At 42.0% G+C, this 27,699-nt stretch overlaps 1 protein-coding gene across 3 annotated transcripts; it reads left to right on the top strand.

Annotated features, from left to right (window-relative positions):
* Positions 1–80: 80 nt before the first annotated feature.
* On the top strand, positions 81–27,675 carry MTRF1 (mitochondrial translation release factor 1). Of its 3 annotated transcripts, none has more exons than XM_032776940.2 (10): positions 81–159; positions 10,117–10,556; positions 13,355–13,446; positions 14,322–14,403; positions 14,654–14,761; positions 14,851–15,023; positions 21,803–21,920; positions 22,750–22,886; positions 25,812–25,910; positions 27,478–27,675. In XM_032776940.2, the coding sequence occupies exons 2-10, from the start codon at positions 10,139–10,141 to the stop codon at positions 27,595–27,597; spliced, it is 1,347 nt and encodes a 448-aa protein (XP_032632831.1). In that variant the 5' UTR covers positions 81–159; positions 10,117–10,138; the 3' UTR covers positions 27,598–27,675. The 3 variants fall into 3 exon arrangements, with proteins under 3 accessions (XP_032632831.1, XP_032632830.1, XP_032632832.1); XM_032776939.2 differs by lacking the exon at positions 81–159 and adding an exon at positions 5,843–5,889; XM_032776941.2 differs by lacking the exons at positions 81–159; positions 21,803–21,920; positions 22,750–22,886 and adding an exon at positions 5,843–5,889.
* The last annotated feature ends 24 nt before the right edge of the window (positions 27,676–27,699 follow it).

The raw sequence follows: 27,699 nt of genomic DNA, 5'->3' as shown, positions 1-27,699 counted from the left end.
TCTATCTCCAGCAACGTCCCCCCTCCTCCCCGCCGTCAGTCCTGGTCTCGGGGGTGCGGGAGGCATCCCAGAGCTTAGAGGGATGAGTTTGGTCTTGTCCAGACTTGACACCAACTCCCGCGATGTTATTATAAATCTCGGGGTTTGGTGCCTGAGCGGGTCAGTTTTGCACCGTTGGTACCGCTTGTAGTTAAAAAACGCGGCCCCCCCTCTCCCCGAACGAGGCAACACCCCGCCCAGGGCAAGGCAAAGGACCCATGCAGTTCAAGGCCTGGTTAGTGGGCTCTGTGGAGACCTGGGGCTGGCAGTGCAGCGTGGTGTTTGGCTCCGGGGGGCATTGGCAGTGTGAGAAGAGAGAGGATGAAAAATCCCATTATTCTGATTACGCTCTTGCCACCGTCTTTCCGCTTTGCTTTCGCGTCCACTGTCTGAAGAACTGTTCCTGCTAGAGCCACATCATCTGAGAACCTGGAAAACCGACTTTCAAAGAGTATAATGCACTTGTCTCTACCCAACAAAGTTTGTGTGATTAGTGGCTGCTAAAATCTGGCTGGAATTTAAGGAGAGGATGACAGGCCTAGTAATCAGACAATTATTATAACCTAAGGATGTCATCTAATGTATTCATTCATTTTTCAGTGTTTGACATCAAATGTTAGCTATGTAAAGCTTCCCAGCCATCTCATAAATATTTGTAAGAGATAGTATTTGTTCCTGGGCTGGCAGTAGTTCCTTTACCAAGTGAAGTGTGAGGCTCAAGTGGCTTGCTGCTGTTGACATAATAAGAATTACTTGTTTCCGCATTAAGAACTTTGCTCTTTGGAGTCTGTAGCTTCCCTTGAAGGTGTAGACTGGGGAACTGCTTGTAACTTTAGTGGCTTCACAGATGTAAGTTGTCTCTCAGACTTTCATAGGAAAGGGAACCATCTGAAGGACAGAGTGACTTTTCCTATGTTTTGTGAGAGACAGGGTAGGTGAGGTAATATTTTTTTATTGGACCAACTTCTGTTGGTGAAAGACAATCTTACATAGAGCTCTTCTTCATTTTAACGTAAATTACCATTCAAAATGTGGATGTACCATGGATTTACATAGTGACATGATATTTTATATCTTATTATCTGTCCCTTTCCTATTGTTTCCTAGCATTCTATTAGCTTTTTTGACTGTCACTGTACACTGAGCAGATATTTTCAGAGAAATACCCACTCCAAGAGCTCTTTCTTGAGTGGTAATAGCTAAATTAGACCCCATAATTTTGTATATATAATTGGGATTGTGTTTTCCACTGTGCATTACTTTGCACTTACCAACATTGAATTTATCTGCCGTTTTGTTGCCCAGCCACCCAGTTTTGTGAGATCTGTTTGTAACTCTTCACAGTCTGCCTAGAACTTAACTATCTTGAGTAATTTTGTATAGTCAGCAATTTTTGCCATCTCAGTGTTCACCCACTTTTCCAGATCATTTAAGAATATGTTGAAGAGCACAGTTTGCAGGACAGATCCTTGGGAGCCCTGCTATTTACCTCGCTCCATTGCGAAAAAGGACCATTCTGCCCTGGTGTCTTAAAGGCCCAGATTCTCAAAGGTATTTAGGCTCCTAATTTCCCTTCATTTCAATGGGAGATAGGCGCCTAATTACCTTTGAGGATCTGGGTAAAGGAGCTATATACTTCGTCATAGAAGGAACTAGGATTTAGATTTATTTTAGTTCAAAGCCTGTTTTTCTTTCTTTTATTTTTCATTTTTGAACAACTGTTTTTTATTTTATTATTTTTAGCATATGCCTTTATATCAGGCTGCTTGAAAAGTGACAACTCAAATTTGTATACAAAATAAATATGTTAAAAGAATGTAAATGTTGAAAAGTCTATCACACAAAGATTAGTAAATGAAGAATTAAGATTGCCCATGGAACTTTAATTTGGCCCATTTGTGGAATGCATTTTGCTACTTTCTGTAATCATATGATAACTAGAACTTCTCAATTAAATTAAAAAAAATTAATGTGGGCAAAACAGTGTAATTTTTTCCTAATCTCATTCTTGGAAAGAGGTTCAAAAATTCAACCTGAGGCAGACACCTGAAGCAAAATTTCAGCTCAAACAGTTTGTTTGGCAAAGGCATAAGCAACTTAAAGCAGAGTTTTACAATGGAAAATGTTAAGCAACCTTAACTATACGTCATGCTACCAGTTCCATTTGCAAAAATATCTTACTGTTCCTTTGTATTATTGTTTATTAAACATATCTTGTATATTTTTGTGTGTTTTAAATAAATATTTAGCTTGTAATAATATAGATCAGGGGTCGGCAACCTCTGGCACGCAGCTCACCAGGGTGAGCACCCTGGTGGGCTGAGCCAGTTTTTTAACCTGCCATGTCGACAGGTTTGGCCGACCGCGGCTCTCACTGGCCATGGTTCGCCGTTCCAGACAATGGGGGTGGCGAAAAGCCGTGGCCAGCACGCTCCTTGCCTGTGCCGCTTCCTGCCACCCCCATTGGCCTGGGAGGGTGAACCGTGGCCAGTGGGAGCTGCGGTTGGCCGAACCTGCTGACACGACAGGTAAACAAACTGTCCCAGCCTGCCAGAGGCTTACCTTGGCGAGCCGCGTGCCAGAGGTTACCATCCCCTGATATAGATGTCTAGTAAAACATTTATTGCTAGTAAACTCTGTTTACATTAACTGACTACCAACAATGAAGTGATGTTGTGAAAATAGCTTGGAGACAGGTACCAGTTAAGTAAGATGCACGATAACATTTTCCCAGAATTATTGTATTTAGTTAGACAAGGTGTGTGAGGTAATATTTTTTATTGGCCCAACTTTTGTTGGTGAGAGAGACAAGTTTTTGAGTTTATACAGAGCTCTTCTTAAGGTCTGGGAATCTAAAGTGTCACTGCTCATGTTGTGGAGCTTCCATTTCAGAAGGCAAAATTCAGTTTCGTTCGTTATTGTATGCGGTGTTGTAGTCATGATGGTCCCAGGATATTAGATAGAGAAGGTGGGTGAAGTAATATCTTCTTTCCACCAATTTCTGTTGGTGAGAAAGACAAAGCTTTTGAGCTTTTCTCAGGTCTGGGAAACTAATGTCACAGTATACACCAATCATGTTGTATGCTGGAGGTTGGGTGGCTCTCAGAAAAGTGTATCTTTGATCTATGAAGCTGATGGACATGCTAGTCACCTTCTCTTCTGGCTAAATGAGGGAACAATTAAATGCTCTTTGTTTAGGGTTGCAAGCAACCTCTTCAACTTTTGGTAAAGGTAACCTCAAGGCTCCACACCCTGCCCTGCCGCTTCCATCAAGGCCCCACTGCTGCTCTGCCTCTTTCCCCAAGGCCCCACGCCCATTGCTCGCTGATCCCCCATCTCCCGTCGCTCACTGGATCCTCTCAAAGAGCCTGCCTGCAGGTAGGAGGTGGCCCCAACTGAGCAGGGGTTGGTGCAGTTAATGACCTAGCACCTACCCTCACCCCATGGTAAGCAGACTTTTGGTTCAGGTGCCATTTAGGGTTACCAGCTCCGCTTGTCGACCAGACTTTCCAGTTGAAAACCAGGCACCTGGCAACCCTAAATGGCACCCGGACACAGAAGCCGAAAACCGGACTCTCTGGGTATAACCTGGATAAGTGGCTACCTTACTTTTGTTTAGTGATAGAGAAAACAATGGAAGCCGCAAAGACTAGACTCACTACAAACACTCGGATGGGAATTGATTTGGTTGCAGCTGTGTGTCTATGTTAAAAACAAAAAACAGCCAGAGAACAGGAAGAAATGAGAGGTGACAAGAGACGCACTTATAGCATGTCCTTGAAAAAGCCAAGAGAGAACTTCTTGGGCAGAGTGCTGCCCAAGCTGGAAAGGCTTGAAATTGTAAGCAAGGAGATAGCCTCCTATCATTTGATCCTACTGTGTTCAGAGAAACAGGACTTTGTACACATTCTTTATAAATAATCAGGATTGCGTCCAATAAATACCTGATTCTATCATCAGAATCTCCACCTGATGCAAACAACCCACAAGGCCCCGAATATTGGCTAACTGTTCTGATCAAAAGGGGATAACAATATATCAATACATAAATGATAATAAACTTGTAATTGTGCCTGGTGAATCATTTGATTTCGAAACATATTAACATAAACCAGTATCTGTATAAATGATGAAGTATGGCTGTATGCCTGTATTTGCGTGGAGCCTCATGGATGTCAGTGGGTCTCAGCGGAGGCACAGAAGTCCACCAAGTCAGAACAGGTTGTGAGACAACACTTTACGTCAGTGCCTAAACAACAGCAGAAAGAGAAGGGTTCTCTAATTCACTGAGACTGTAAGGCAGTGGCCCCAAACTGTGGGGTGCACCCCATAGGGAGGCACAAAGGAACATTTGGGGGGCGTGACAGGGCCTGGGTCAGCCTCCATGGGGATTGGAGAGGGAGCGCCACATAGCCATGCCCCGCTTCCAGCCCTGCCTTCAGCCGTGGCCCTGGCCCCGCCTCCAGCCTCGGCTCCACACCTGGCCATGGCCTAGCCGTGTCTCCGCTCCCAGCCCTGCCCTACCTGAGCCCCCGGCCCCAGCCTCGGCTCCCAGCCATGGTTCCGTTCTCGCCCCCACTCCCAGCCTCAGCCCCTGGCAGCAGCTCAGTTCCCAGCCCTGCCCAGCTCCTGGCCCCAGACCCATTCTTAGCTGCGGCCACAGCCCTGTCTCCCTTAACTCCTCTGTGTCTCCCCCCGGGAGCTGCGGCTCTGTTTTGGACCTGGCTCCCAGGGGGACATGGACAATGGTAAAGGGGGCACAACTCTGAAACGTTTGGGGACCACTGGTATAAGGTATATAAGCATACAGAGATCTATGTTGCTTTTAGTACATGTCTAATTTCCATTTACAATAACTGGCACTCATGAATGCCTATGGAAAAATTAATTGACACCATATATGATTATTTATTAAACATTCTGGCATCTTTTTATATTACATAAATAAAGTGTTTCCCTTTTTTATACTACTTTCCCCCTTGTCAACCAGGCTTAATAAAAAATTAATCATGTTGTTTTTAATTAAAGGTTTACATTATTATTATATTCACATGTAATAACTATTGTTGACTGCCACTGAAACTGATGTAATTTTTGTTGCCGTCACTTCTGATTTTAAAGCCAGTTTAGTAATTTATAAATTTGAGTGCATGAGCTGTTTGTGACTTTCATGTAATTTAATAACCTTTATTTACCTGACCAAGATTTTAAGTGTTAAATCATATTTTAAAGTGAGAAGATAATTTGATTATTTAAAATCATCGTCTAAGGCACATTCCGATGAATGTAGGGTTTAGGAGGACAAATTCTGTGAGATACAAATGCAAGCTGAATCCCTTCCCAGAATTGGCAGTTTCTGATAGAAAAACTGTTTACTTAAAAAATTCCTGACTTGCACTACCCATAAACCAACAAGTCAAATAAAAACCTGAAATTGATTGTTCTGTGAAAACGCATGATTTTTAGTCAACTTCATGATTTTTAAGGACCTGACTCATGATTTTTGAATAGTTGCATTTGGCAATATTGAATTCCACACAAATGATGAAAGGATGCATTTTATTTATATCATTGTGCCAGCTGCTACACAATAAGGACCTTGGCTGGGGCTCTTGCTCACTGCCACAATAAAATAAAATAATAATAAGTAAATAATAATAAACGTAAATAATATTTTTAGAAATTGCATATTCTCCATATACGTTTTCTTTCTGGCTTATAATGAAAAAAAGGGGTTAAAAGTCCTGTGACTGAGGCATTCTGGAAGCGGTAGTGCTTAGCAAGAATGCTGGGAGTGGTAGTTCCTTTTCAGTCTGTCGCTTCCTTTCTGTGATGGCTGCATGTTATAAGGTACTGTCTCCGTCTGTTCTTCTCTGGGCAAGTTTATTTTAAAATTCTGTGCTATCATTTTTTGTTCGTAAAATACATCTCGAGGAGGGCCCTTGGTTCCGAAGGTATCATCCTTTCTAGCAGTGCTGGGATATTAGCCCTAGGAAGAGAGCTGCTGCATGGAAGGTGGCATGGAGAGTAAAGAGCTAAGGGATTGATTGGAAAAAGTAGAGCAACCTAAAATTAACTGTAACTGGATCGGGGCTTTCAATTAGATAGTGATTTTAACTTTACAAATATATTTTTAAGTTTTACAAATATATATTTCTATAATGATGAAGGGGAGGAAAGGAGTAGCTAGCTGGCTGAATTGATCACTTTAATGCTGATGAGATTTAATTGTGTTGTTAGTGGTGTGTTAGGGTACCTAAAGCCTTGGATAGGTGTGTTTTTAAGTTATTATTCAAGTTGAAATAAATGAACCTTAGCTGAAACCATCAAGTTAAAACTTATATTTAAGAATTACATTTTTTCTGTTACTAATAGTGTCTTTAATTATTAAAACTGAAAGACATTTTAAAATCTAATTTACTTCTTGCTTTATTTTTTATTAGCTCTCTGATTGGACAGTGAAAATGTACTAGTCAGTCTCAGTCTTCTCACCATCAGTTTCACTTTCTGGTTCTGATGCACTAACTACAAGCCTGCAGTGTTTCGATTGCAAACATTGCAGGATATATTTTTTTTTTTTAACAAATAAACAAAGCTTTAATTGAAATTTTAAAAAAATCAATAGAAATGTGTATTGGCCATAAATCTTGTAAAAGTTTGATTTCAAAATACTTGCATTTTGGGACAAATTTAATCTGACAATGTCTATTTAAGAGAAGGATAATTATTTGTGTGTAATTATTTCTAGGCAGTGCACTTGCCCAGTTTGTCTGAACCATGCAGTAATTTAGGTATCATAAAATAATATTTTTTGTTTTTAATTTCCAAAGAGCTCAGATGAGGCTGTATTACAAAACATTATTGAGTACTTCTGCTTTTCAGAACATCAGTTACTCTGTTTCTCTTAGTGGTGTTTCATATATTTTTTATAATGCGGTTAATTGTGTCAACGTAGAAAATTGTGGACCAAATTGACCAGATATAAGCAGGTGAAACTCTATTGACATCAGTGAATTGCATCTTTTTAAGTGAGGTCTAGATTTGGGGGTGTGCAATTAAGTCCAGGGCTGTAGATTACTGGCCTGATTGTGCATCATTCTGGCAGAAGCACATCAAGATATGGACAAGGAAAAAGATGTGTAGTCTCTGCTATGGCTCTTCTTAGACACCGGAACAACCCCTGGGGGCTATCAGCAACCAAGTGTCAATTAGAACAGCCCTCAGGTTGCTATAATTTCTACCAGGGGCTAAGCAGGACCTAGCCAGCTTGTGAAATGTGGGAAGTGCAAAGGAATTCTTCCTGATTCCTTCAATGCCTGTGACACTGACAGTTAGGTCAACAATTTTAAATATTCCACTTCTTGCCATGATAGTAAACAATAGGATCACAGACACAGTGGATGGAATTAGAGAGTTATAGTGGTGTGTTAATAAAAGACTTGAAGGTGAACAAAAAATATCTGCTACTGACCCGAAAGAAACCATGATATCAAGAAATTAAAACTGGCATGCTGTGACATACATGGCATATACCTACTTGTTCACATCTGTGTCTGAGGTGTTAAAAGAAATTGGCCCTGAAGTATTTAATTTGTAAAAGTATTTCTGTCTCCATGAGTTAAAAAAATAGAACAGGGGTCGGCAACCTCTGGCATGTAGATTGCCAGGGTAAGCACCCTGGCGGGCCAGGCCAGTTTGTTTACCTGCCATGTCGGCAGGTTCGGCCAATTGCAGCTCCCATTGGCCTCTGTTTGCCGTCCTAGGCCAATGGAGGTGGTGGGAAGCTGCAGTCAGCACATACCTTAGCCCGCAGCACTTCCCGCCGTCCCCATTGTCCTGGGACGGGGAGTCGCGGTCAGTCAAACCTGCCAATGCGGCAGGTAAACAAACTGGCCCGGCCCGCCACGGTGCTTACTCTGGCGAGCTACGTGCCAGAGGTTGCTAACCCCTGAAATAGAAGATAAGACAAAGAACTCCCACTGAGATTAGTTTAACTATTATGGGATTTATTTAAAACAAATCTCATGGTCTTTTGTATCTGTCTTGAGAATTTTGACTGTTGCGGGGGAAGGTTCCTTCCCTCATTCTCTGAGTCTTGCACTTTGAGTTGTGAATCACACCTCTGAGAAGTAGGTGTAAAATGTTACCATACCAGAATGATAGCATTTTTCACAGATGTAAATACTGACACAAGGTACAGGGCGCTAAAGAATCAGGCCTTCAGAAATAAATACAAGGACCTTGTCCTTCATGGTTATTCTCTACTGAGACTGTGACTATTTCTTCTTCCTCCTTTCTTGAGGCAGGGTGGGGGAGGGAGTTCCCTGTCACCCTATTGCTCTCTAAACCCTGTCACTTCAGGCAGCGCAATTTTTCAGATTTCTTTCTCTGAAAAGTCCTAGCATGTGGCTATCTGAGAGGGGATCTCTTTCCCTATAATCCACTTCAGCGGTTATAATTATCTGGGATGCTCTTTATGTTGGTTTCCAGGTGGCATCACCTACTTTCTTCACAAAAGCCAAACCTCTCCCTGTTGGGGAGAGGATGTAGAGGAAACTCCACAGGGAACTTCATGGAATTTCCCCTTGACTTAATCCATTCCTAGGGAGTGTTTTGTTTTCTTTCTGCAAGAAACCCTACAACTTTTGCAAACAAGTTAATTGAAGCTTGAGTTTTCCCCTCCTAAAATGGAATTACCTGCATCTTTTGAAACAGGTCACCGGAAAACACATACACTTTTTGTCTTAAATGTGTTGCAGTTCAGGATCAAAACACTTTTAAAAATGATGTACAGTGCTACCCTTTGGCAGGGAAAAGATGACCTCTCTTGAACCAGTGCCTAGAGAAAAGGTTTCCTTAGTTGAAGGAATAGTGGATTGCCAACCAAAATAAGATGATCTGTTTCCCCTCAAATTGACACAGGAAGGACGAGGAAATATTGACAAAGACAGAAGGGCTCACAGTATTGGCAGAAGTGGTAGGAACCCTCAGTTCCATAAGGAATCCTTTCTTGTGTCAACAACTCACTGAATTCAGTAGGACTACTTGTCAGAATAAGGGCTATTCATATGAATATGGGATGCAAGTTTAGGCCCCTTGATAGGCCACAACGTCAGGACTTCCTGTTACAAACTAGAAAAGGTTCAAAACAGGATCTGTCATGTGAAGTGTACAAACTGGTGAAGAAATGGAGACCTTTTCCCTGAACAATGGCCATAATTTTCAAAAGGAATAAGTACTATGTTACTGTTCTTGCATCACTGTAGAATAGTTCAGACGAATTAATTGTATTTAAGACAGCTTTCTTTTTATTTATTGAAATATTTTATGTCCCTTATTTGTATGTTTAATTTTGAAATATATGCACAGTAGGCTATGTAGCATTGTTTGAATGGCTCCAGTCTTGCAAACATTTATGCATGTGTCAGTAGTCTTGCCAATTAACCTGTTGCAAGGTCAGGGCCAGTATTACTAATATACTCATGGCCATGCTCAGCTGCTGTCACTTACACTAGTGCAGTGGTTCCCAAACTTGGTTTGTGGCTTGTTCACAGTAAGCCCCTGGCAGGCTGCAAGACACTTTGTTTACCTGAGCATCCACGGGTACAGCTCGCAGCTCCCAGTGGCCATGGTTCTCCGTTGCTGGTATAGATATACTTGCAGAGCTATGCCGGCAACCGCCGCAACTGTAGATGCAGCTTATATCAGTAAGAAAGTTCTTTTGCCAGTGTAATTGCTTAAACCAGTTCCCCAAATCAAATAAGCTATACTGGTAAAAGAACTCTTTTGACATATAACTGTATCTGTGCTTTGGCTTTCTCCGGCATAGCTATGTTAATTGGGATGTGACTTTTTTTCACACTGCTAACCAACATAGCTATGCCAGTAAAAGTTCCTAGTGTGGTCCAGACCTAAGTCTGGGATAGGTCCATTTAAGGTGGAATGGCATCACTAGATTTACATGATGCAACTAAGAGGAGGATTTGGTCCCTATTTAGCATTTTAAAATACACATTTAAAAAAAAAAAAAAAAGCCAATGAAAAAGTGGCCCATATTGTATCTGCTTTAAATTTCAGGTGGTGAACCGTAAAAGCTGAGATGAAACCTCACCGAGGCGTTGGGCTTTTTAAAAGTCTGCTTGCTAATTGTTTCCATCGCTATCACCATCACTGCTCTCCTCTTGTTAAAAGGATAGGTCACATGATGGAACTATCTATCTTTAGACGCAATTATTTACTGAATATAGTTAAACCTCCTCTGTCATTTAATGATTGGTCAAGGAGATATCATCAGGATTTTAGAGCACTGTGGAAGCATGAAGCTGTGGAAAAATATCTAGAGACCTTAAACAGAGAATACCAGCGGGTTGACCAGTTGTTAAATAGTGGCTCAATGAATGAGTATGACCGAAGTCCTCTGAGCAGAAGACGTACTCATTTATCCACCCTTGTAGCTACTTTTCAAGAAATACAAGAGGCAGAAAGAGAAGTTCAAGAGATAGAATCCATGTGTACAAGTAAGTAAAATCCATGTGTTTATGCAAAGCAGTTTTTTTTTTTTATGATGTGATGGGCCTTATTACCTAGAATTTGAAACAAGTCACCCAGGGAGCAATACACTCGGCACATACATTTTTCTGAGGGTCCTCCATGTCCCTATTAAAGCCTTCTAGATCCTTCCATTTTGTTTTGCTTTAGCCCCACTGCCTCAGAGTGACCAACTTTGCAGAGCAGGCCAGTGTCGTGTACATTATACATTCAAAGTCACGTGAACATGTCTTTAGCTCAAATATTCTAGAAACGTTGTTTTTAAAACTACTCCAGTCCTTGTTTCATAGGGCTAATGACAATTTTCTTCTTAGGGACATATTTTAGGTAAGGCTTATTTATTTGGGCAGGGGGCATGATTCATAGTACATGTCAGACTGGACATTGTCATTTAAATTTGGATTTTGGGTGTTTGGTTCATTGATATCTATTAAATTATGGACTTTGCACATCTCTTTGTAGATGCTCAACCCCAGGCCCTGAATTGTCAGGCTTCAATTTAACCTTATGCGAAATACTAGTTCCTTGAAGATATTTGAGAATTCTCCTGTGGAGTGAAATAAACAAATGGTTATCCCCCAATCAAAACTATGCCCAGTGGTTTTCAACATATTGACTGATGATGTGGAAGATAGGGAGGAAAAGCACGGTAGCAGAAATTGCTGCTTATACCATTATTATTAGGACGAGGAAGAAATGCAAGGAATGGAGCTTACAAATTTGGTAATTATGCAACACTGGCAGTGAAATTTAGAGTACACAGAGTAAGGTACTGCAGACATTAAGTCAGGAAAATAGCCACTGATAGTACTACATACACTAATGGGTAGTAAATTAGTAGCGAGAGACGACTGAATGTAGAGCAGGGAGAACTTAGAATGGCAGCCAAAAGCCAATATAAGGGATGCAGTGTCTACACCAGGGGTGGGCAGATTTTTGGCCTAAGGGTCACATTGGGGTATAGAAATTGTATGGAGGGCCATGAATGCTCACAAAATTGGGGTTGGGGTGCAGGCTGTGGGGTGGGGCTGGGGATGAGGAGTTTGGGGTGCAGGAGGATGCTCTGGGCTGGGATTGAGGGGTTTGGAGGGCAGGAGGGGGATCAGGGCTGGGGCAGGGGTTTAGGGCATGGGGAGAGGCTCAGGGGTGTGGCCCCCAACCCAGAGTAGGGCCAGGCCATGTGGTGCGGGTCCAGACCCCGACTTAGTGCCGTGGCCGGAGCACCAGAGCGGGGCTGAGCCACGTGGTATGGCTCAGGGGCCGGCTTAAAATGGCTCGTGGGCTGTAGTTTGCCCACCCCTGGTCTACACAGACACTGCATCACCTTAACTACACCGGCATAAGCCCTACACCTGTCATGGAGGTGGCGTTATTATGTCAGTGTAATAGGGAACTTACATCGGTGGGAGCAAGGCTGTAGCATGTACGCTGACATAATTAGGTTGACATAAGATGCCTTACGTTGACCTAACTCTGTAGTATAGACTAGGCCTTAGTGATGCTGCTAGATCGGGGTGGGCAAGCTACGGCCTGCAGGCTGGATCCAGCCTGTGAGACCTTTTAAGCCGTACTGCGAGCCGCACCATGTGGCTCGGTCCTGCTCCGGCGCTCCAGCCGGGGCACTGGGTCAGGGCCGCACCACGTGGCTCCCGGAAGCCGTGGCATGATCCCACTCTGGCTCCTACGTGCTCCAATGGGAGCTGCAGGGGCAGCGCCTGCGGATGGGGCAGTGTGCAGACCCGCCTGGCCTGCACCTCCTCAGCCTCTCCCCATGCCCCAAAGCCCAGCCCTGATCTCCCACCCGCCTGCTCTCCAAACCCCTCGATCCCAGCCCAGAGCACTCTCCTGCACCCAAAACCTTTATCCCCGGTCCCACCCCAGAGCCCACAACCCCAGCGGGAATCTGCACCCCTTCCCGCACCCCTGCCCCAGTCCTGATCCCCCTCCTGCCCTCTGAACCCCTTGGTCCCAGCCCAGAGCACCCTCCTACACCCCAAACTCCTCATCCCCAGCCCAGAGCGTGCATCCCCTCCTGCACCCCAACCCCCATTTTGTGAAGCATTCATGGCCCTCCATACAATTGGTATTCCCTGATGTGGCCTTCGGGCCAAAAAGTTTGCCCACGCTGTGCTAGGTCAAGAATGAGATATATTGGTGGGAAAGCTTAGACTGCCATGGCCCTTGCTCTTCCTCTTCCTTTGGTAAAATAGAGGATGTTGGTCTCCAGGGTTGTTGATCCACCATAAATTTACTTTTAAAAACAAATACACAGATCAAAATCCTGATGTATTGGGACCCCATTCATTCTCAGTAACAGGATAGTTCTGGATCCCTACCCATTCGGTTCACAGCCTCACTGTTGAGGCTGCCAACAAGTTTGCCAATTAGTGTAAATAGTGATTAGTTTTAGTAGGAGTTAGATTATCAATTTGTTTCACATATGCCCGTGAAGAGCTGTGGCATGGGGAATAACTTTTATCTGCTACTGACTTTGGCTAGGTTTGAACTGGAGACATAGAGGTAAAATCCTCTGTGCCTCTTTTCCAGTCTCCCAAGCCATCCAGGGCTCCTGATGATCTGAACATTTAATTAGTAATATACATCATCTTATGCTTCTGTCCTTATTTGGTATTTCATACTGAGAATAAGCAATTCCCTGCAATGGAAGCTGTTATCCATTTTAATGGGTGTAATTTGGCATTTGTATTACAATGTGCTCTAAACTAAATAAGATTGCTTAATGTTTATTTGTATCATTGGCATTTAGAGCTAGACAGCAGAGATGAGAAACAGCTGCTAGAGCTTGCCTTAGAAGAGAAGGAAATCATTAACCAAAAAATCAACACATTTTGCAAAAAGGTGAGTTAGAGGTAAAAGTACAGAGTCTTTAAGATGAACATCTCTTGATGTCTTCATTTGCAAGTCTTCATACAGCCATGTAATTTTATTGTTCCAGGTAAGACTTTCTTAACAGCAGATTATAACACTTGCCATTAATGAAACAGGTCTAGTTTCTGCTTTCTCATTGGAAAAGACCTGGAAATGTTCACCGTTGGGAAGTCTCTCTACTGCCAAATGCACCTTAGAAGCTCTTTCTTTTAGACACTTTTTGTATGTGTGCTTGTTCGTTTGCTGTCATTGAAAAGTCTGTATCACAGTGAACTACTATGCTACGAAGACATGGCATGGGGTTCTGCCATTTGTTCATGGCAGCAGAGAGTGTACAGAGATGTCTTGAAAGGCTTTATCCTCGTGGAACTTTCAATCCTTTTATCATTTTCTTCAGTTGAATGAGACCAGTGTGTGAAAATAATCATCATAAGAGAAGCTGAAAGAAATGCAATGGAAGGCTTTATGTTGTGAATCAAGTGTCTGTATTTTAGAAAATTAAAATAATCTGATTGTATGAAATAGAATCATCTGAAAAATAAGGTCAGTGCCAGTGTAAACTGACTTTCCTGGCTAATATCACAGGGGAGGCTGCAGTGGCTGATTTGGTGGTCTCATGCTTGGCATTGTGGGGTCAAATTTTCAATTAGCCTCTATTAACACACCAAAATCTCACCGTTGTGTGCCAGGAGTCTCAGACTACAACACTGACTGGGCAATTTTCACTCCTAACTACCTGATTTGCATTTACAAGTGTGGGGTTTGTGTGTGTTCAGACTGATGCAACCATGAGGTCTGGCTGTAAATTTGGTCAGGAAGGTAGAAACAAATTTTTTTTTTTCCAGCTTTTCCAGAGTATAGTGCCAAGGGAGAAACATGATGAAAGTGATGTGATATTAGAGGTGACATCGGGCAGAACCACTGGAGGTCAGCAAAGTCATCACAAGTAAAGGTTACTCCAAACCTCCATCCAGGTTTACAAGGCTTCAATTGTTTTACATTTTAATAATGTAAAATAGCACTTTGTAGAGATGAGTATTAGTGCTTTATGCAGATAAATTATCTCCAACGACAATGATCTTTAGAGTTACTGCTAATGCTAAAAATCGGTGTTTTTCAGGGAAGAGTCTATAAACTTATATTTCATGTTGTGCTGTCTAAATATTTAATTTTTTAGGTGACATTTGCCAACAGTTCACCAAAGAAATGTTTGAGATGTACCAGAATTATGCAGATTACAAATGTTGGACCTTTGACATTCTGAACTACACACCAGCTGAGATTGGTATGATAATGTTCTGTTCCTTCTGCCAACAAGATTAAGTTAAAGCTGTGTCTTTAGACTATACCTCTTATGCATTATTGTCTTTAAAGGCGGATTGCACCATGCAGCTGCTCATATTTCGGGAGACTGTGTCTTCAGGTATTTGAAATATGAAGGAGGGACTCACAGAGTTCAGCGAATTCCTGAGACTGGCCTATCATCAAGAATGCAGCGTATTCACACTGGGACAATGTCAGTAGTTGTCCTACCTGAGCCACAGGAGGTAAACTAACCTTTAATCAGAATAAAATTGAAGTGTCTTCCTGGCTTTTCTCTTTGGCATTTGAGTGTGTTATATTTAAAATAACAAACCCCAAGGACTAAGCCGAGTTACTGCTATTATTTTATTGGTGCCAACGTGTATTGTCAAGGCCCAATAAAGGATACACAAGCTTTTCTTCTGTGCAAGGCTGTGACTCTTGACTCAGCACCTGGTTAAATGATTCCCTACAAACTTTACTGGATCCTTAAAAGCAACTTTTTAGAAATCTACTTCTGCCTGAGGTACAGTGCAATTCAAGGGCATAAGGATACAGATCTCAGCTTAACTTCAGTACCCAGAAAGATAATGGAGCAAATAGCCAACCAATAATTTTCAAACACCTAGAAGATATTAAGTTGATAAGTAACAGTCAGTATGAATTTGTCAAGAACAAACTCTGTCAAACCAACCTAAGAGCCTTTTTTTGAGAGGGTAACAAGCCTTGTGGATAAGGGGGAAATGGTAGATGTGGTATATCGTGACTTTAATAAGGCTTTTGCTACTTGCATCACCTTCTCATAAACAAACTAGGGAGATACAGCCTATATGGAGATACTATACCGTGGGTACATAACTGGTTGAAAAAACATTCCCAGAAAGTAGTTGTCAGTGTTTCACAGTGAAGCTCAAAGGCATATCGAGTGGGGTCCCACAGGGATTGGTCCTGGGCCCAGTTTTCTTCAGTATCTTCATCAATGATTTAGATAATGGCATAAAGAATACACTTATAAAGTTTGTGGGTGATATCAAGCTGGGAGGGATTGAAAGTGCTTTAGAGGATAGGATTAAAATTCAAAATGCTCTGGACAAACTGAAGAAACGGTCTGAAGAAAATAGGATTAAATTCAATAAGGACCAATGCAAAGTACTCCACTTAGGAAGAAACAATCAGTTGCACACATACAAAATGGGAAATGACTGCTTAGGAAGGACTACTGCAGAAAGGGATCTGGTGATCATAGTGGATCATAAGCTAAATGTGAGTGAACAGCGTAACGTTGCAAAAAAAGCAACATTATTCTGGGATGCATTAGCAGGAGTGTTGTAAGCAAGATATGAGAAGTAATTCTTCCGCTCTACTCTGTGCTGATTAGACCTCAACTGGAGTATTGTGTCCAGTTTTGGGAGCCACATTTCAGGAAAGATGTAGACAAACTGGAGAAAGTCCAGAGGATAGCAACAAAAATTATTAAAGATAACCTATGAGGAAAGATTGAAAAAATTGGGTTTGTGAGGGGGGACGTAACAGTTTTCAAGTACATAAAAGGTTGTTAAAATGAGGGCAAAAATTGTTTTCACCTCTAAGGATAGGACAGAAAGCTATGGACTTAAATTGTAGCAAGGGAGGTTTAGGTTAGACATTAGGAAAAACTTCCTAACTGTCAGGGTAGTTGAGCCTTGGAACAAAGGGAGGTTGTGAAATATCTGTCATTGGAGGTTTTTAAGAACAGCTTAGACAAACACCTGTCAGGTATTGTCTAGGACATAGTCCTGCCTTGAGTGCAGGAGACTGGACTAGATGGTATCTCGAGGTCCATTCCAGTCTTACATTTCTATGATTCTATGGAAGTTAATGTTGTTAAGCCCTCCAGCTCCTGGCATTCACGAAACTGACTCACTAGTTGTAAAACAGATTCTAAATTAAATAAGATATTGAGGCTTGGGAGTACATCCAGACAAAAGTTTGGTATGATACAATCAACCTTTCTGAACATTCTTTTTTCTTTTCAATCACACGTCTTATTATTGGTTCTTTCCTCTGCTTAGATAGACTCTAAAGTTGAACTAGAGCTTTGGGCTCTTTTTCTGAAATCTCCTTGTGGATGTCCAGCTTAAACTCAACATGGCTCTTACTCTTTCCCTGCAAGCTCTCCCCAGCTTCCTCCTTTCTCAATTACTGTGGACAACACTACCCTCCCCACGTCACTGAGACTTAGAATCTAGGTATCACCTTCAGCTCAGCCCATCACCACACATCTAAATTGTGTCTAAATCTTGCCTTTCTTTTCTGTACATTTCCAAGATCCAGACTTTCTTCTCAGTCCATACAGCTGAAACTCTGCTCCAGGCCCTCAGTGCCTCGCTCTTCACTGCTGCAAACTCCCTTTTGGTCTTGTTTCACTTAGATCCATTAAAAACACTGCAGCAAAAATCATCTTCCAGGCTTGTCACTTTGACCAGGTCACTTCCTTCTTTGCATCCCTCCACTGGCTACCCCTTTTCCACCACATGAAGTATGAACTACTTGTCATAGCTTTTAAGGCCCTTCGTGGCCTATCTCTAACCCTACCTATCCTGGCATAGACCTCAGCCAAAGTCTTCGAACCCAGTGCTTAAAATTAAGCTTGTACCTAAACTGTAATTTTCAAAAATGCCTAGACAGTTTAGTAACATAAGAACCATTGACTTGAGAGAGTTTGTACATATGTTTGTAGAGTGCCTTGAACAATGGAGCCCTCAGCCTCTAGGCAGGCCCACCAATGGGGGGAGGGGGGACAAAGGGGCCAATTTTCCAGGGGCCTGGGTGATTTAAAAGGGCCCGGGGGCCCCCAGCCACTGCTGTGGTAGCGATGGCCAGGAGCCCCGGGCCATTTTAAATTGCCCAGGCAGGCTGCAGGGCTCCTAGGCACACGCTCCTGAGTCACAGCACCGCCCCATGAGACTCCATGCACCCTGTTGGAGACAGCTGGGCAGGAGGAGCCCTGGAAGGTGTGTCGGGGAAGCAGCCCCCACAACTGCGCCAGGGGGGTAGAGCCGGGGGGAGGAGCTGGGTCGGCAGCGGCAACAATCGCTGCAACTTTGTATCCAGGAGCTAAACTTTCTGCATCCATTTGGGGGAGGCAGCCAGGCTGAGGGGAGGAACTAGGCTGGGGATGGCTGTGGGCAGAGGTAGGGAGGGACAGCTGTGGGGAAGGAGCTGGGCACAGGACCGCTAAGGGGAAGACTCGAGATCAGACTCAGGATCCAGCAGCTGCTTGTCCAACATCTTCAGCAAAGGCACTGGCAGTGCCATGCTGAGCGCCAGCCAGGCTTTGTTGGGGGTCCACCAGGGAGGAGAGGGCGGGATGGGTCTGGGAAGGGGTGGGTGTTTCAGTGACAGTGCTGGGTTGGTGGTCGGGGTTGTGTCTGAGGCTATTTTGATTTGGGGCTGGTGGCTGTTCTTTGGGGTCATATGGCTGATCTCATTAGGCGATGGTCACTCGTATTTGGGGGTGATGGGATGATTGAAGATCAGGGCTGGTAGTTGGGGATGGGGATGTGTTGCTATTGGGACTGTTATAAAGGGAACAGTGATGGAGTCTCACCAGAGGATTTATTTATGTTCACTAATAATAATCCTGGTGGATACTCCATCACTGACCATTTTAAAATCAAGATCTGAAAGATCTGCTGGGGGAATTGTTTTGGGGAAATTCCAGGGCTTGTGTTGTGCAGGAGGTCAGACTCACTAGATGATCACGATGGTCCCTTCTGGCCTCGGAATCTATGAATAAGAGTATAAGGCTCCAAAGAGAGTTTCAACTGGTGCATGAGTAACAAGTCAAAGAGAGACGTACAGGCCTTGGGGGATTATCGTGAGAATTTTCATACATCCACAGCTGTGGGTTTATAAAGCCCATGAGCGCACAGCAGGTAAATTTTATCATAATTTAGGTCACTGGTTAATGTTGGGCCCCTTTCTCTCCCATATATTAGTACTCTGTTTTTTCAGCCAGACTTTTAGTTGGAATTTTCCTTCCTGTTCTGGGTGGGATATTGGCAGAGAGATGGGGATTAGCTGGAACACAATGTCACAATGAATTTGGCTCAGGAGAGATTAAATGACTTGCCTAAGGAAACCCAGTAAATCAGTGGCACTGTCATAAACAGATAGTAGAAGTTAATAGAACAGAAGTACTTTATATCTCTTTTGACTGTAAAGGGTTAACAAGTTCAGTGAGCCTGCGGCTGTCACCTGACAGAGAACCAATCAGGGGACAGGATACTTTCAAATCTTGAGGGAGGAATGTTTCTGTGTTTGCTGTTAGTTTTTGGTTGTTGTTCTCTCTGGGTTCTGAGAGTGACCAGACGTGCACCAGGTTTCTCTCCAATCTCCCTGATACAGGCTCTTATAAGTTCAGAATAGTGAGTACTAGGTAGATAAGGCGAGTTAGGCTTATGTTTGTTTTCTTGTGTTGCAAATGTGCATTTGGCTGGAAGGAGTTCAAATTTGTATTTTGCTGAAAGGATTTTAATTTTACTTGTATACTTAGGCTGGGAGGGTATTCCCAGTGTCTATAGCTGAAAAACCCTGTACCTACATCTTTAAATTTACAAAGATAATTTTTACTGTTTTTCTTTCTTTAACTAAAAGCTTTTCTTGTTTGAACCTGATTTTTTTTTTTATTCTGGTGAGACACCAGGGGACTGGGTCTGGATCCACCAGGGAATTGGTGGGGAGAAAGGAGGAAGGGGAGAGAGAGGTTAATTTTTTCTCTCTGTGTTAGGATTACTTTTCTCTCTCAGGGAGTCTGGGAGGGGGAAAGGAAGGAGGGGAAGTGATTGTCCTCTCTGTTTTGTGATTCAAGGAGTTTGAATCACAGTGATCTTCCAGGTAAACCCAGGGAGAGGAAGCCTGGGAGAGGCAACGGTGGGGGAAAGGGTTTACTTTCCTTGTGTTAAGATCCAGAGGATCTGGGTCTTGGGGTTCCCCGGGCAAGGGTTTGGGGGGACCAGAGTGTACCAGGCACTGGAATTCCTGGTTGGTGGCAGCGCTACAAGTACTAAGCTGGTAATTGAGGTTAGAGGAATTCATGCTGGTACCCCATCTTTTGGACGCTAAGGTTCAGAGTGGGGAATTATACCATGACAGGCACAGACAGAACCCAGTGTGCTGCTCCGACCTTTAGGCAACATTATATTAAGTATTCCCTAAATTTAGGCATAAGAGACCATATTTTTAAAGGAACCTCAGTTTGACCTCCTTTTCAGATTGTTACATATGCAAATTATTATAGTGCAGAATTGTGTGCCACAAACGTAGAGTGTTGGGGTTCTTTTAGTTGTAGGCTTGTAGGCTGTTTTTCAGTTTATTTGTTGTCATATATTGGAAGTTCATGCTTATTTTTACACAGAGATGAAGGATGGTCCTTAGGGTACAGCCGTGGGAGCTCTGTGTTCAATTTTCTGCCCTTGATTTCCTGCCTCCCATGGCTGGAGTGTGCAGTGTAGAGCTGCCTGTGATGGCACAATGCAGTGCCCATGGCAGGGGAATTCTCTGAATGCTTGTGGGCTGATTCTGATTCCAGGGAAGGAGGGGACAGAATGTCACCTTGGGTAAATCACTTAATCTCTCCGGGCCTCAATTTCGTATCTGTAAAATGGTGATAGCAATCGTTCCTTTGTCTTCTCTGTTTAGATTGTAGTCTCTGTAGGGCAGGGAATTGTCTCCATGAGTGTGTACAGCACCCTGCATAATAGGGCCCTGATCTCAGTTGGGACACAGAGGTGCTAGTGTAATACAGATCCATGAATAATAACAACTGGAATGGTTCCCGACTGGGACCTGAGTTATGGCATTTGCATGCTCAGGTACCTTTGGATACATTCCTAGTTTTTTTGACCGGTTGTCTGGAAACACCATTTTTTTATTTTTTTATTTTTTTTAAAAAGGTAGATCTTGGTTGGTTACTAGGGCATCAGGTTACCTCTGGCCTGGGGAAGGAAGGGGAGAGGGAACTCTTCAGTATCGAGACATTGCGCTACAGGTTCCAGACACAGCACCTTCAGGTAGTGACACAGTTACAGAAACTGCAGTTTATTCTGCCTCATCCTCCCAAAGCCCAATCAGAAGAAACTCCTTTGGTAATAAAATGGGGAAGAGACTGGGTAGTATCTGAGAAACAAATACATTCTAAAGCAGCTCTGGAGCTTGCACCTGTCCCAGGTGGATGGGAAAGGCAGCTGGATGAATATCCATAGGGAAGAGCTGAAAATTAGGATCTCTGTGGTTGGTACACATGTATTAGAGAAAATGATCCACAGAAACACAGACAGTAGGAGACTGGAAAGAAGTGAAGATTCCCCTGGGCCCAACTGTAGGGGATGCTGTGCCCATCCTTTCTAGGGGTCTTGTTGACTGTTCTGCCCTGGGGCCCAGAATTGCTGTTGACAGGCCTGCCTCTAGCTGCTACCACAATACAGATGATAACTAGTAGCCTTTCTCTGTTCTTCAACAGTTTTAAGCGTGTATCTTGCAAACACTTACACATGTGCTTAAATCAATGGGACTACACAGGGGAGTTAAATTAGGCACGTTCATAAGTGTTACTAGGATTGAGGCCTTTTGGTGTAGTGTAAGCGTGGGAAAGAAATCAAAAGTAGTTTCTGGTACTTCATCTGCTTCTGAGTCTCCCTGCCAGTTGTTGTGGTTTTACAATAACATTTTCCTATTCTTCAATGATTTTTCTCTCCCCTGTTGCTGTGTGAAAGATTTTGCACAAACAGGGGAAACTGACTGATTGCATAGGGGAAAGAATGAAATTGACTACACACAAATAATTATCAAAGGCACAGAGTAAACAAACTGAAAAGAATAGAAATGTTGTTTGTTCACTAATTTCTTTCACTTAGAGTAACCTACGTGTTTCTGGTAACAATGGGAGGCAAGCAAATTTTGGACAGAAGTGCTGTTTTTAAACTGATAGTATCTCTTTAAAACAGTTATAAGCAGATGGTAACTTAATTTTCTTTGACTCTAGGTAGATGTTAAAGTGTATCCTAAGGATTTGCGTATAGATACTTTTAGGGCCAAAGGTGCAGGAGGGCAACATGTTAACACAACGGACAGTGCTGTGAGAATAGTTCATATTCCGACTGGTAAGTGTGTTCGGGATTTTGTATTTTAATCTTTGCCTTTTAGTGCATAGATGCACACAATCTAGATCCCAAAATCAAAGGCTCTGATCCTGCATGCTGCTTCACTTTAGGCACTGGGGTCTGTCTGCACAAAACCGCTGGCAGGACTGCAGCCAATACAGAGAAAGTCAGATGGCCCTTCTCATTTTTTTGCAGGGGAGTGTGTTCGTTTATGTCAAAAATTGCATGATCAATTTTATCTTTACAATGTGATACACTTAATAAATGGACCACACTTTGCAGTGAGACAGGGACATCATGCAAGATGTAAATAACTTCTGTAAACTGAGGATCTTTAACTCTTATTAAAGTTAGTGACCACTTAGGGTACAGTTTGCAGCATCAGGTCCTATGTAAACAAAGGACGGAGATAAGTATCTCCTTGTGTAAAGTGCTTTGAGATCTGTTGATGAACAGACACACACAATGTAACCCTATATTGTTATCTTAAACATCCTAGTGTAGATAGGGCAAATGATATTTTAATATGTTAGCTGGTTTAGATGAACCCTGGACTCCCTGATGCAGCACCATAATTAAGTGGTCCAATGAACCTCAGTAAAAACCCCCTCAAGTTCACCTCTACCAGATGTGTTAAAACTTGTCCCATTTACACTACAGTTTGAAAATATACTAACTAAAATGTTTTAGCTAAAATGTTTTAAAAATACATCTTTTATCCTAGCGTGAAGAGCAGGAGGTCTGAAAGGTTCCATTTTACTAATGTTTTAGGATTAATCCTGTTTGTTATAATGAGTCTTTAATCAGTGTGTTCTTGAATTCTACACAGGACTAACAGTAGAGTGCCAGCAGGAGCGATCACAGCAACTGAACAAAGAAATAGCTCTGCGGACACTGAGAACGAGGTTATATCAACAAATCATTGAGAAAGACTTCAGCCAAAAGCAGAGTGCTAGAAAACTGCAGGTGACATGTTTTCCTTATTGAAATTTGGAGATGACATTATGCCATAGCTTTGAGCTTTCAGGGTTAGCAACAATAATTTCCCCCTTTTTTTGTGTGTGTGGGCAGTAGGAGAGGAGTGTACAGATGGATGAAGGTAAAAAGGAAAGTATGTGCTTGTAAATGTAGATAAGAATCAGGCCCTTAATTACCATCTAGGCCAGTTTACATTGCTTTGGCAATGTACACAGGCCTTAATGTGGATATAATTAACCAAATCTAACTTAATCAACTGCATGTAACTTACGCTCACTTTAACACTCTTTTACACTAACAAGTGATATAAAGGAACTTTTGTGAAACGAGAATCTGTTCCCATGAGTTGTGGTAGTCACATTCTGAATCCAATTCTAAAACACAGTAATTGCTAGGATCCTGCAGAGTGTGGGGGAAAAATAACAACATTCTTGCTACCAAAAATCTTGCCACTTTAGAGCCATATGATAATTTATTATGTTTTTGGAAATTTAGCCAACTTATTGAGGAAGAAATAATTTATATTGATTAACTTGTAATTAACTGACATTAGTTAATTTAACCTTAAAACTGAAGAAGTTATAAGGCTGTTTTTCCCCCCTGTACACCACCGTTCTTATCTCTTGCTCTGAGCATCTTGCTCTTTACAATGTGAACTTCTTCAGTGGGCAGAAGCAATTAAAAAAAAAAAAAAAAAAAGCTTCAGTACTTACAAACTTCCAAGTCAGTTATTTAACCACTAACTGCAGATTGCATTTAAATTAACTCAGTCACTACTGCTGATGAAGCCTTTGTCTCTTGTTGTTTGGAATTCAGGCTGAGATTTTTCAAAGCTACCTAAGGGATTTGGATGTGCACTTCCGATTAAAATTAATGGGAATTGGACATCCAAAATGAAACTCGCGCCCTTAATATTTCACAGTGTATTAAATCAGTATCTTGTTTGGACATATAAATGTGGATGCAAGTGAGATTTTCAAAATCTGCTAGGTGAGTTAGGCACCCAATTTCTGTTGATTTTAAATGGAAGTTGTGCACCCATTTCCCTAGGCACTTTTCAGTGTCTCACCCTCCATTTTAAAAAACAAAACAAAACCAAAAACTACTTGAAATTCAGTTTTGAAACTTTCAGATTTGTTTGTAACTCCATCTTGTCACCACTAGAGGACACCCAATATCACAAATACTCTGTTTATTCCTTCACGTGTTTTCATTTTTCTGAGCCATACACTGGTATGGCTTCTTCAGCATCTCTTTGTTATAGGGCAGGGGTCTGCAAACTCTGGCAACGCAGCTTGCCAGGGTAAGCACCCTGGTGGGCTGAGCCAGTTTGTTTACCTGCCATGTCCGCAGGTTCGGCCAATCACAGTTTCAGGCCAATGGGGGCAGTGGGAAGCCGCAGCCAGAACATCCCTCAGCCCACGCCACTTCCCGCCACCCCTATTGGCCTGGAGTAGCGAACTGCAGCCAGTGGGAGCTGCGATTGGCAGAACCTGCGGACGCAGCAGGTAAACAAAGCGGCCCAGCCCACCAGGGTGCTTACCCTGGCAAGCTGCGTGCCAGAGGTTGCCAACCCGTTATAGGGAGTACAATCTGAGTTTGCTGATTATGCAATTAGAAGTGCCACTTTAATTATCATTAGTGGGAATTGCAGTCCTACAGTTTCATCTAGCTAGGATTGTGGGAGTCCATAAAATATCAGGGTTGGAAGGGACCTCAGGAGGTCATCTAGTCCAACCCCCTGCTCAAAGCAGGACCAATCCCCAGATTTTTACCCCAGCTCCTCAAATAGCCCCCTCAAGGATTGAGCTCACAACCCTGGGTTTAGCAGGCCAATGCTCAAACCACTGAGCTATCCAGTCTGAAGCAAAGTTACTTGCTTTGTAAAGATAGTAGCCATTAAGAATGGTAGATTTAAACAGTGAGCTGGCACCAGCAAGAGGCTTCTCACTTTTAAAATGGGAAAATATTTTCACAGTCTTGTGATACTGAAAAACAGCTCTACACCATTCTTCTCAAATTGCCCCCAAATGCATATTTGAGCTGAGATCAACTGTGGAACATTTCAGCTGAAAAATGTTTATTCAGAAAGTTTGAGTATTCTTTAGAAATGGATGGTTATAATGGAAACTGCTCGACTAGTTCAACCATTGTTTTCTTTGCCAGCAAAAGTTGTAAGTAACTGTATTTTCTTTAATGACCGAGGGCCAGAATTTGAAAGGTATTTAGGCACTTAAAGATGCAGATAGGCAACTAGTGGGATTTTCAAGTTTGTTTAGGTGACTAGGCACCTACTGGAATTTTCATGATGACTAAGCACCTAAATACCTTTCAAATTCTGGCCCTGCAGGCCTATCAAGTGCCCATCAAAGTCAATGGATACTAAGTGAAGCCCACTGCTTTAAACACACATGCACATGAGTAACTATGCACGTATATGAGGCTATTTACATGTGAAATTACTCACCCGCATACATTTTTGCAGGATCAGGCTGTTAATGAAAGTATAGTATATACTGATTGTTCCAATAGCACAGTTCTGCTCTGAAGAGTGACTGTAAACATATCATCTTCTTACTTCGTTGACCTAATTTGTGTCTAGACGTATTTGCTGACATTAGTGACAAATTTGGCTTCTTAAAACTACTTTTTAACTCCTGTTATCATTACAGAGCCAATGGAGAAATAGGGAGAGGGAATGTCTTAAACCTTGGCAAAATGTATATTTATACAGTAGACCAAAATGTGTAAGAAGCAGTTATCAGATGAATAATCTGTGTGTTTAAGTACTGTATGTATCTACAGAACAGGCTGATTTATTGCAATCCAGTTTAAGGGTGCTGATGTGCTGCTTTTGAAGGGTTTTTGTTTTTAAAACTCAAAAAAATAATAGAAGTTGTTGTTGTTGTACAGATAGGGACAAGAGCCCAGTCAGAGAGAATTCGTACCTATAACTTCACCCAGGACAGAGTCACTGATCACAGGATCTCATATGATGTCCGCAATATCAAGGTAGTTATGTTTATGATAATACATGTAAAATCTTTTCAAGAGTGACAGTGTGTGTGTACCTGTATCAGTTCTTATCACATCACTAGCCAGAGTTAATCTTGTGAAAGTGATTACTAAATTTGTCAAGAAGCTAAGTATGGACATAAATTGTGTAGTACCATTAAATGCCACTAACTACTGAACATGGTTATAGGTTGGGAAAGCCTAGATCTTTCTTTCCATCCTTTGTGATATATTATTAAAGGTGAGATATAAAAGAAAAAAAATCGCTAGCCTCATTCTTTTGTTTTTTGTTTCTCTATTATATAAAGAAGGCCTGATAAAGACAGAGTACTCACCTGAGACATTCAGTGAGTCCTTCACCAAACCAGGGAGGACTAGACTTGATATTCCTGATATATGTAGGGTAAAAAAGCAAGAAGAAGAAGTTTGTTTAAAAATTAAAAAACGAACAGCCTGCTCCAACCCACCCTTCCAGACTGTCTTTATATGGTATAGAGGCAAAAAACACACACAAACACACTTTAAAAGTTTGGGGGGCGGGTTGTTTTTTTTTGCACTTTGCAGGTCACCTTTAAAGGCAACAGAAAAGTTTCTTTTTAAGATTATCTGACATTATATTTCTGGGTAAAATTCTATATATGGTTATATTTTTTCACTTGAATGTGCTGAACAAATACATGATACGCTAGTATTCTGTGAGAGTTCAGTTTATAGGTAGATTTTGGAATGATTTTAACTTTCGGGCTAGTAGGTTTTGGATTGATTTTTAACTCTTGGGGTGGGGTTTCAAGATTGAGTTTGTTCTATGATTTGGATTTATATTTTAGGATTAGACTTAAATTTTATTGCTCAGGTTTAAGATTTAATATTATTGCCGTCACAGAGCAAGTAGCACATATTTAATAGTGCTGAACAATGGGCTAGGCCCCTTAGAGAACACAGAGGAATACAGATCCCTGCCCTGGAATATTTACTGTATGTTAAGATCTGACATACAAGTGAGGATCATTACAAAATAACAGTGTGGGGGAGAATCTGACAAGGTTCAATAAATAATATGACAATTTAGATTATGTACTTGTTCATCTTATTTTTTAGGATCCTGTTCTGATACCTTTACTCACATTGAATAGTCCCTTACTCCACAAATTGTCCTACTGAAGTCAATGGAACTTCTTGTCAGTAAGCTCAGCATGAGTACAGGTATCAGAATGTGGTCATTATTCATTACAATATCCTACATCCCATCAATTCTTGCTAGATTAGTTAACTTTTTTTTAGGCAGTGGGGTTTGACAGATGCAAGATGTTGCCAGTAATTCCTTCTGTTATTGCCAAGAAGATGCTATGTAATTGTATGCTGTTCTTCAGCAACATGCCTTCAACTGACTTATTTACACCACCCAAAACTGATGTCACACCAGGGGAGTAATGCAAAATTGATGGGTTGATGCATAAAGATCAGGCTCCGGGCAAATATATTCCAGGAATTGTTATTGATTGATCAGCATTCAAAAAATACTGGTCTATACTAATCATTAATGGTTCTCTCCTTCATTTGATAGGAATTTCTCTGTGGTGAGGGGGCACTGGATGAGCTAATCAACAGGTTGTTGGAGTCTGCAGAGATGGAGGCCCTAATTGAACATTTAGAAAACTTTAAATCTTTAGAAGGAGGAGGCTGATGTAGGTCTTGTACTAAATATAACACTGGTCCTTGTAATTCTGTAGCACAATAAAATTGAAGTATTTGTTAGATGTCAGATGTTGATAAAATCTGTGTCTCT

The sequence above is a fragment of the Chelonoidis abingdonii genome, chromosome 1, assembly GCF_003597395.2.
Source record: "Chelonoidis abingdonii isolate Lonesome George chromosome 1, CheloAbing_2.0, whole genome shotgun sequence".
In the NCBI taxonomy this organism is placed as follows: domain Eukaryota; kingdom Metazoa; phylum Chordata; order Testudines; family Testudinidae; genus Chelonoidis; species Chelonoidis abingdonii.
The sequence above is the reverse complement of the archived record's forward strand: the minus strand, read 5'-3'. Positions and strand labels throughout refer to the sequence as shown.

Excerpts from the sequence above, each read along its gene's own strand:
- MTRF1 (XM_032776940.2), top strand. The coding sequence starts at position 10,139 with ATGAAACCTCACCGAGGCGTTGGGCTTTTTAAAAGTCTGCTTGCTAAT. Across the intron at positions 15,024-21,802 it reads TCCTACCTGAGCCACAGGAG|GTAGATGTTAAAGTGTATCC; the intron begins GTAAACTAACCT and ends CTTTGACTCTAG. Across the intron at positions 22,887-25,811 it reads AGAGTGCTAGAAAACTGCAG|ATAGGGACAAGAGCCCAGTC; the intron begins GTGACATGTTTT and ends GTTGTTGTACAG.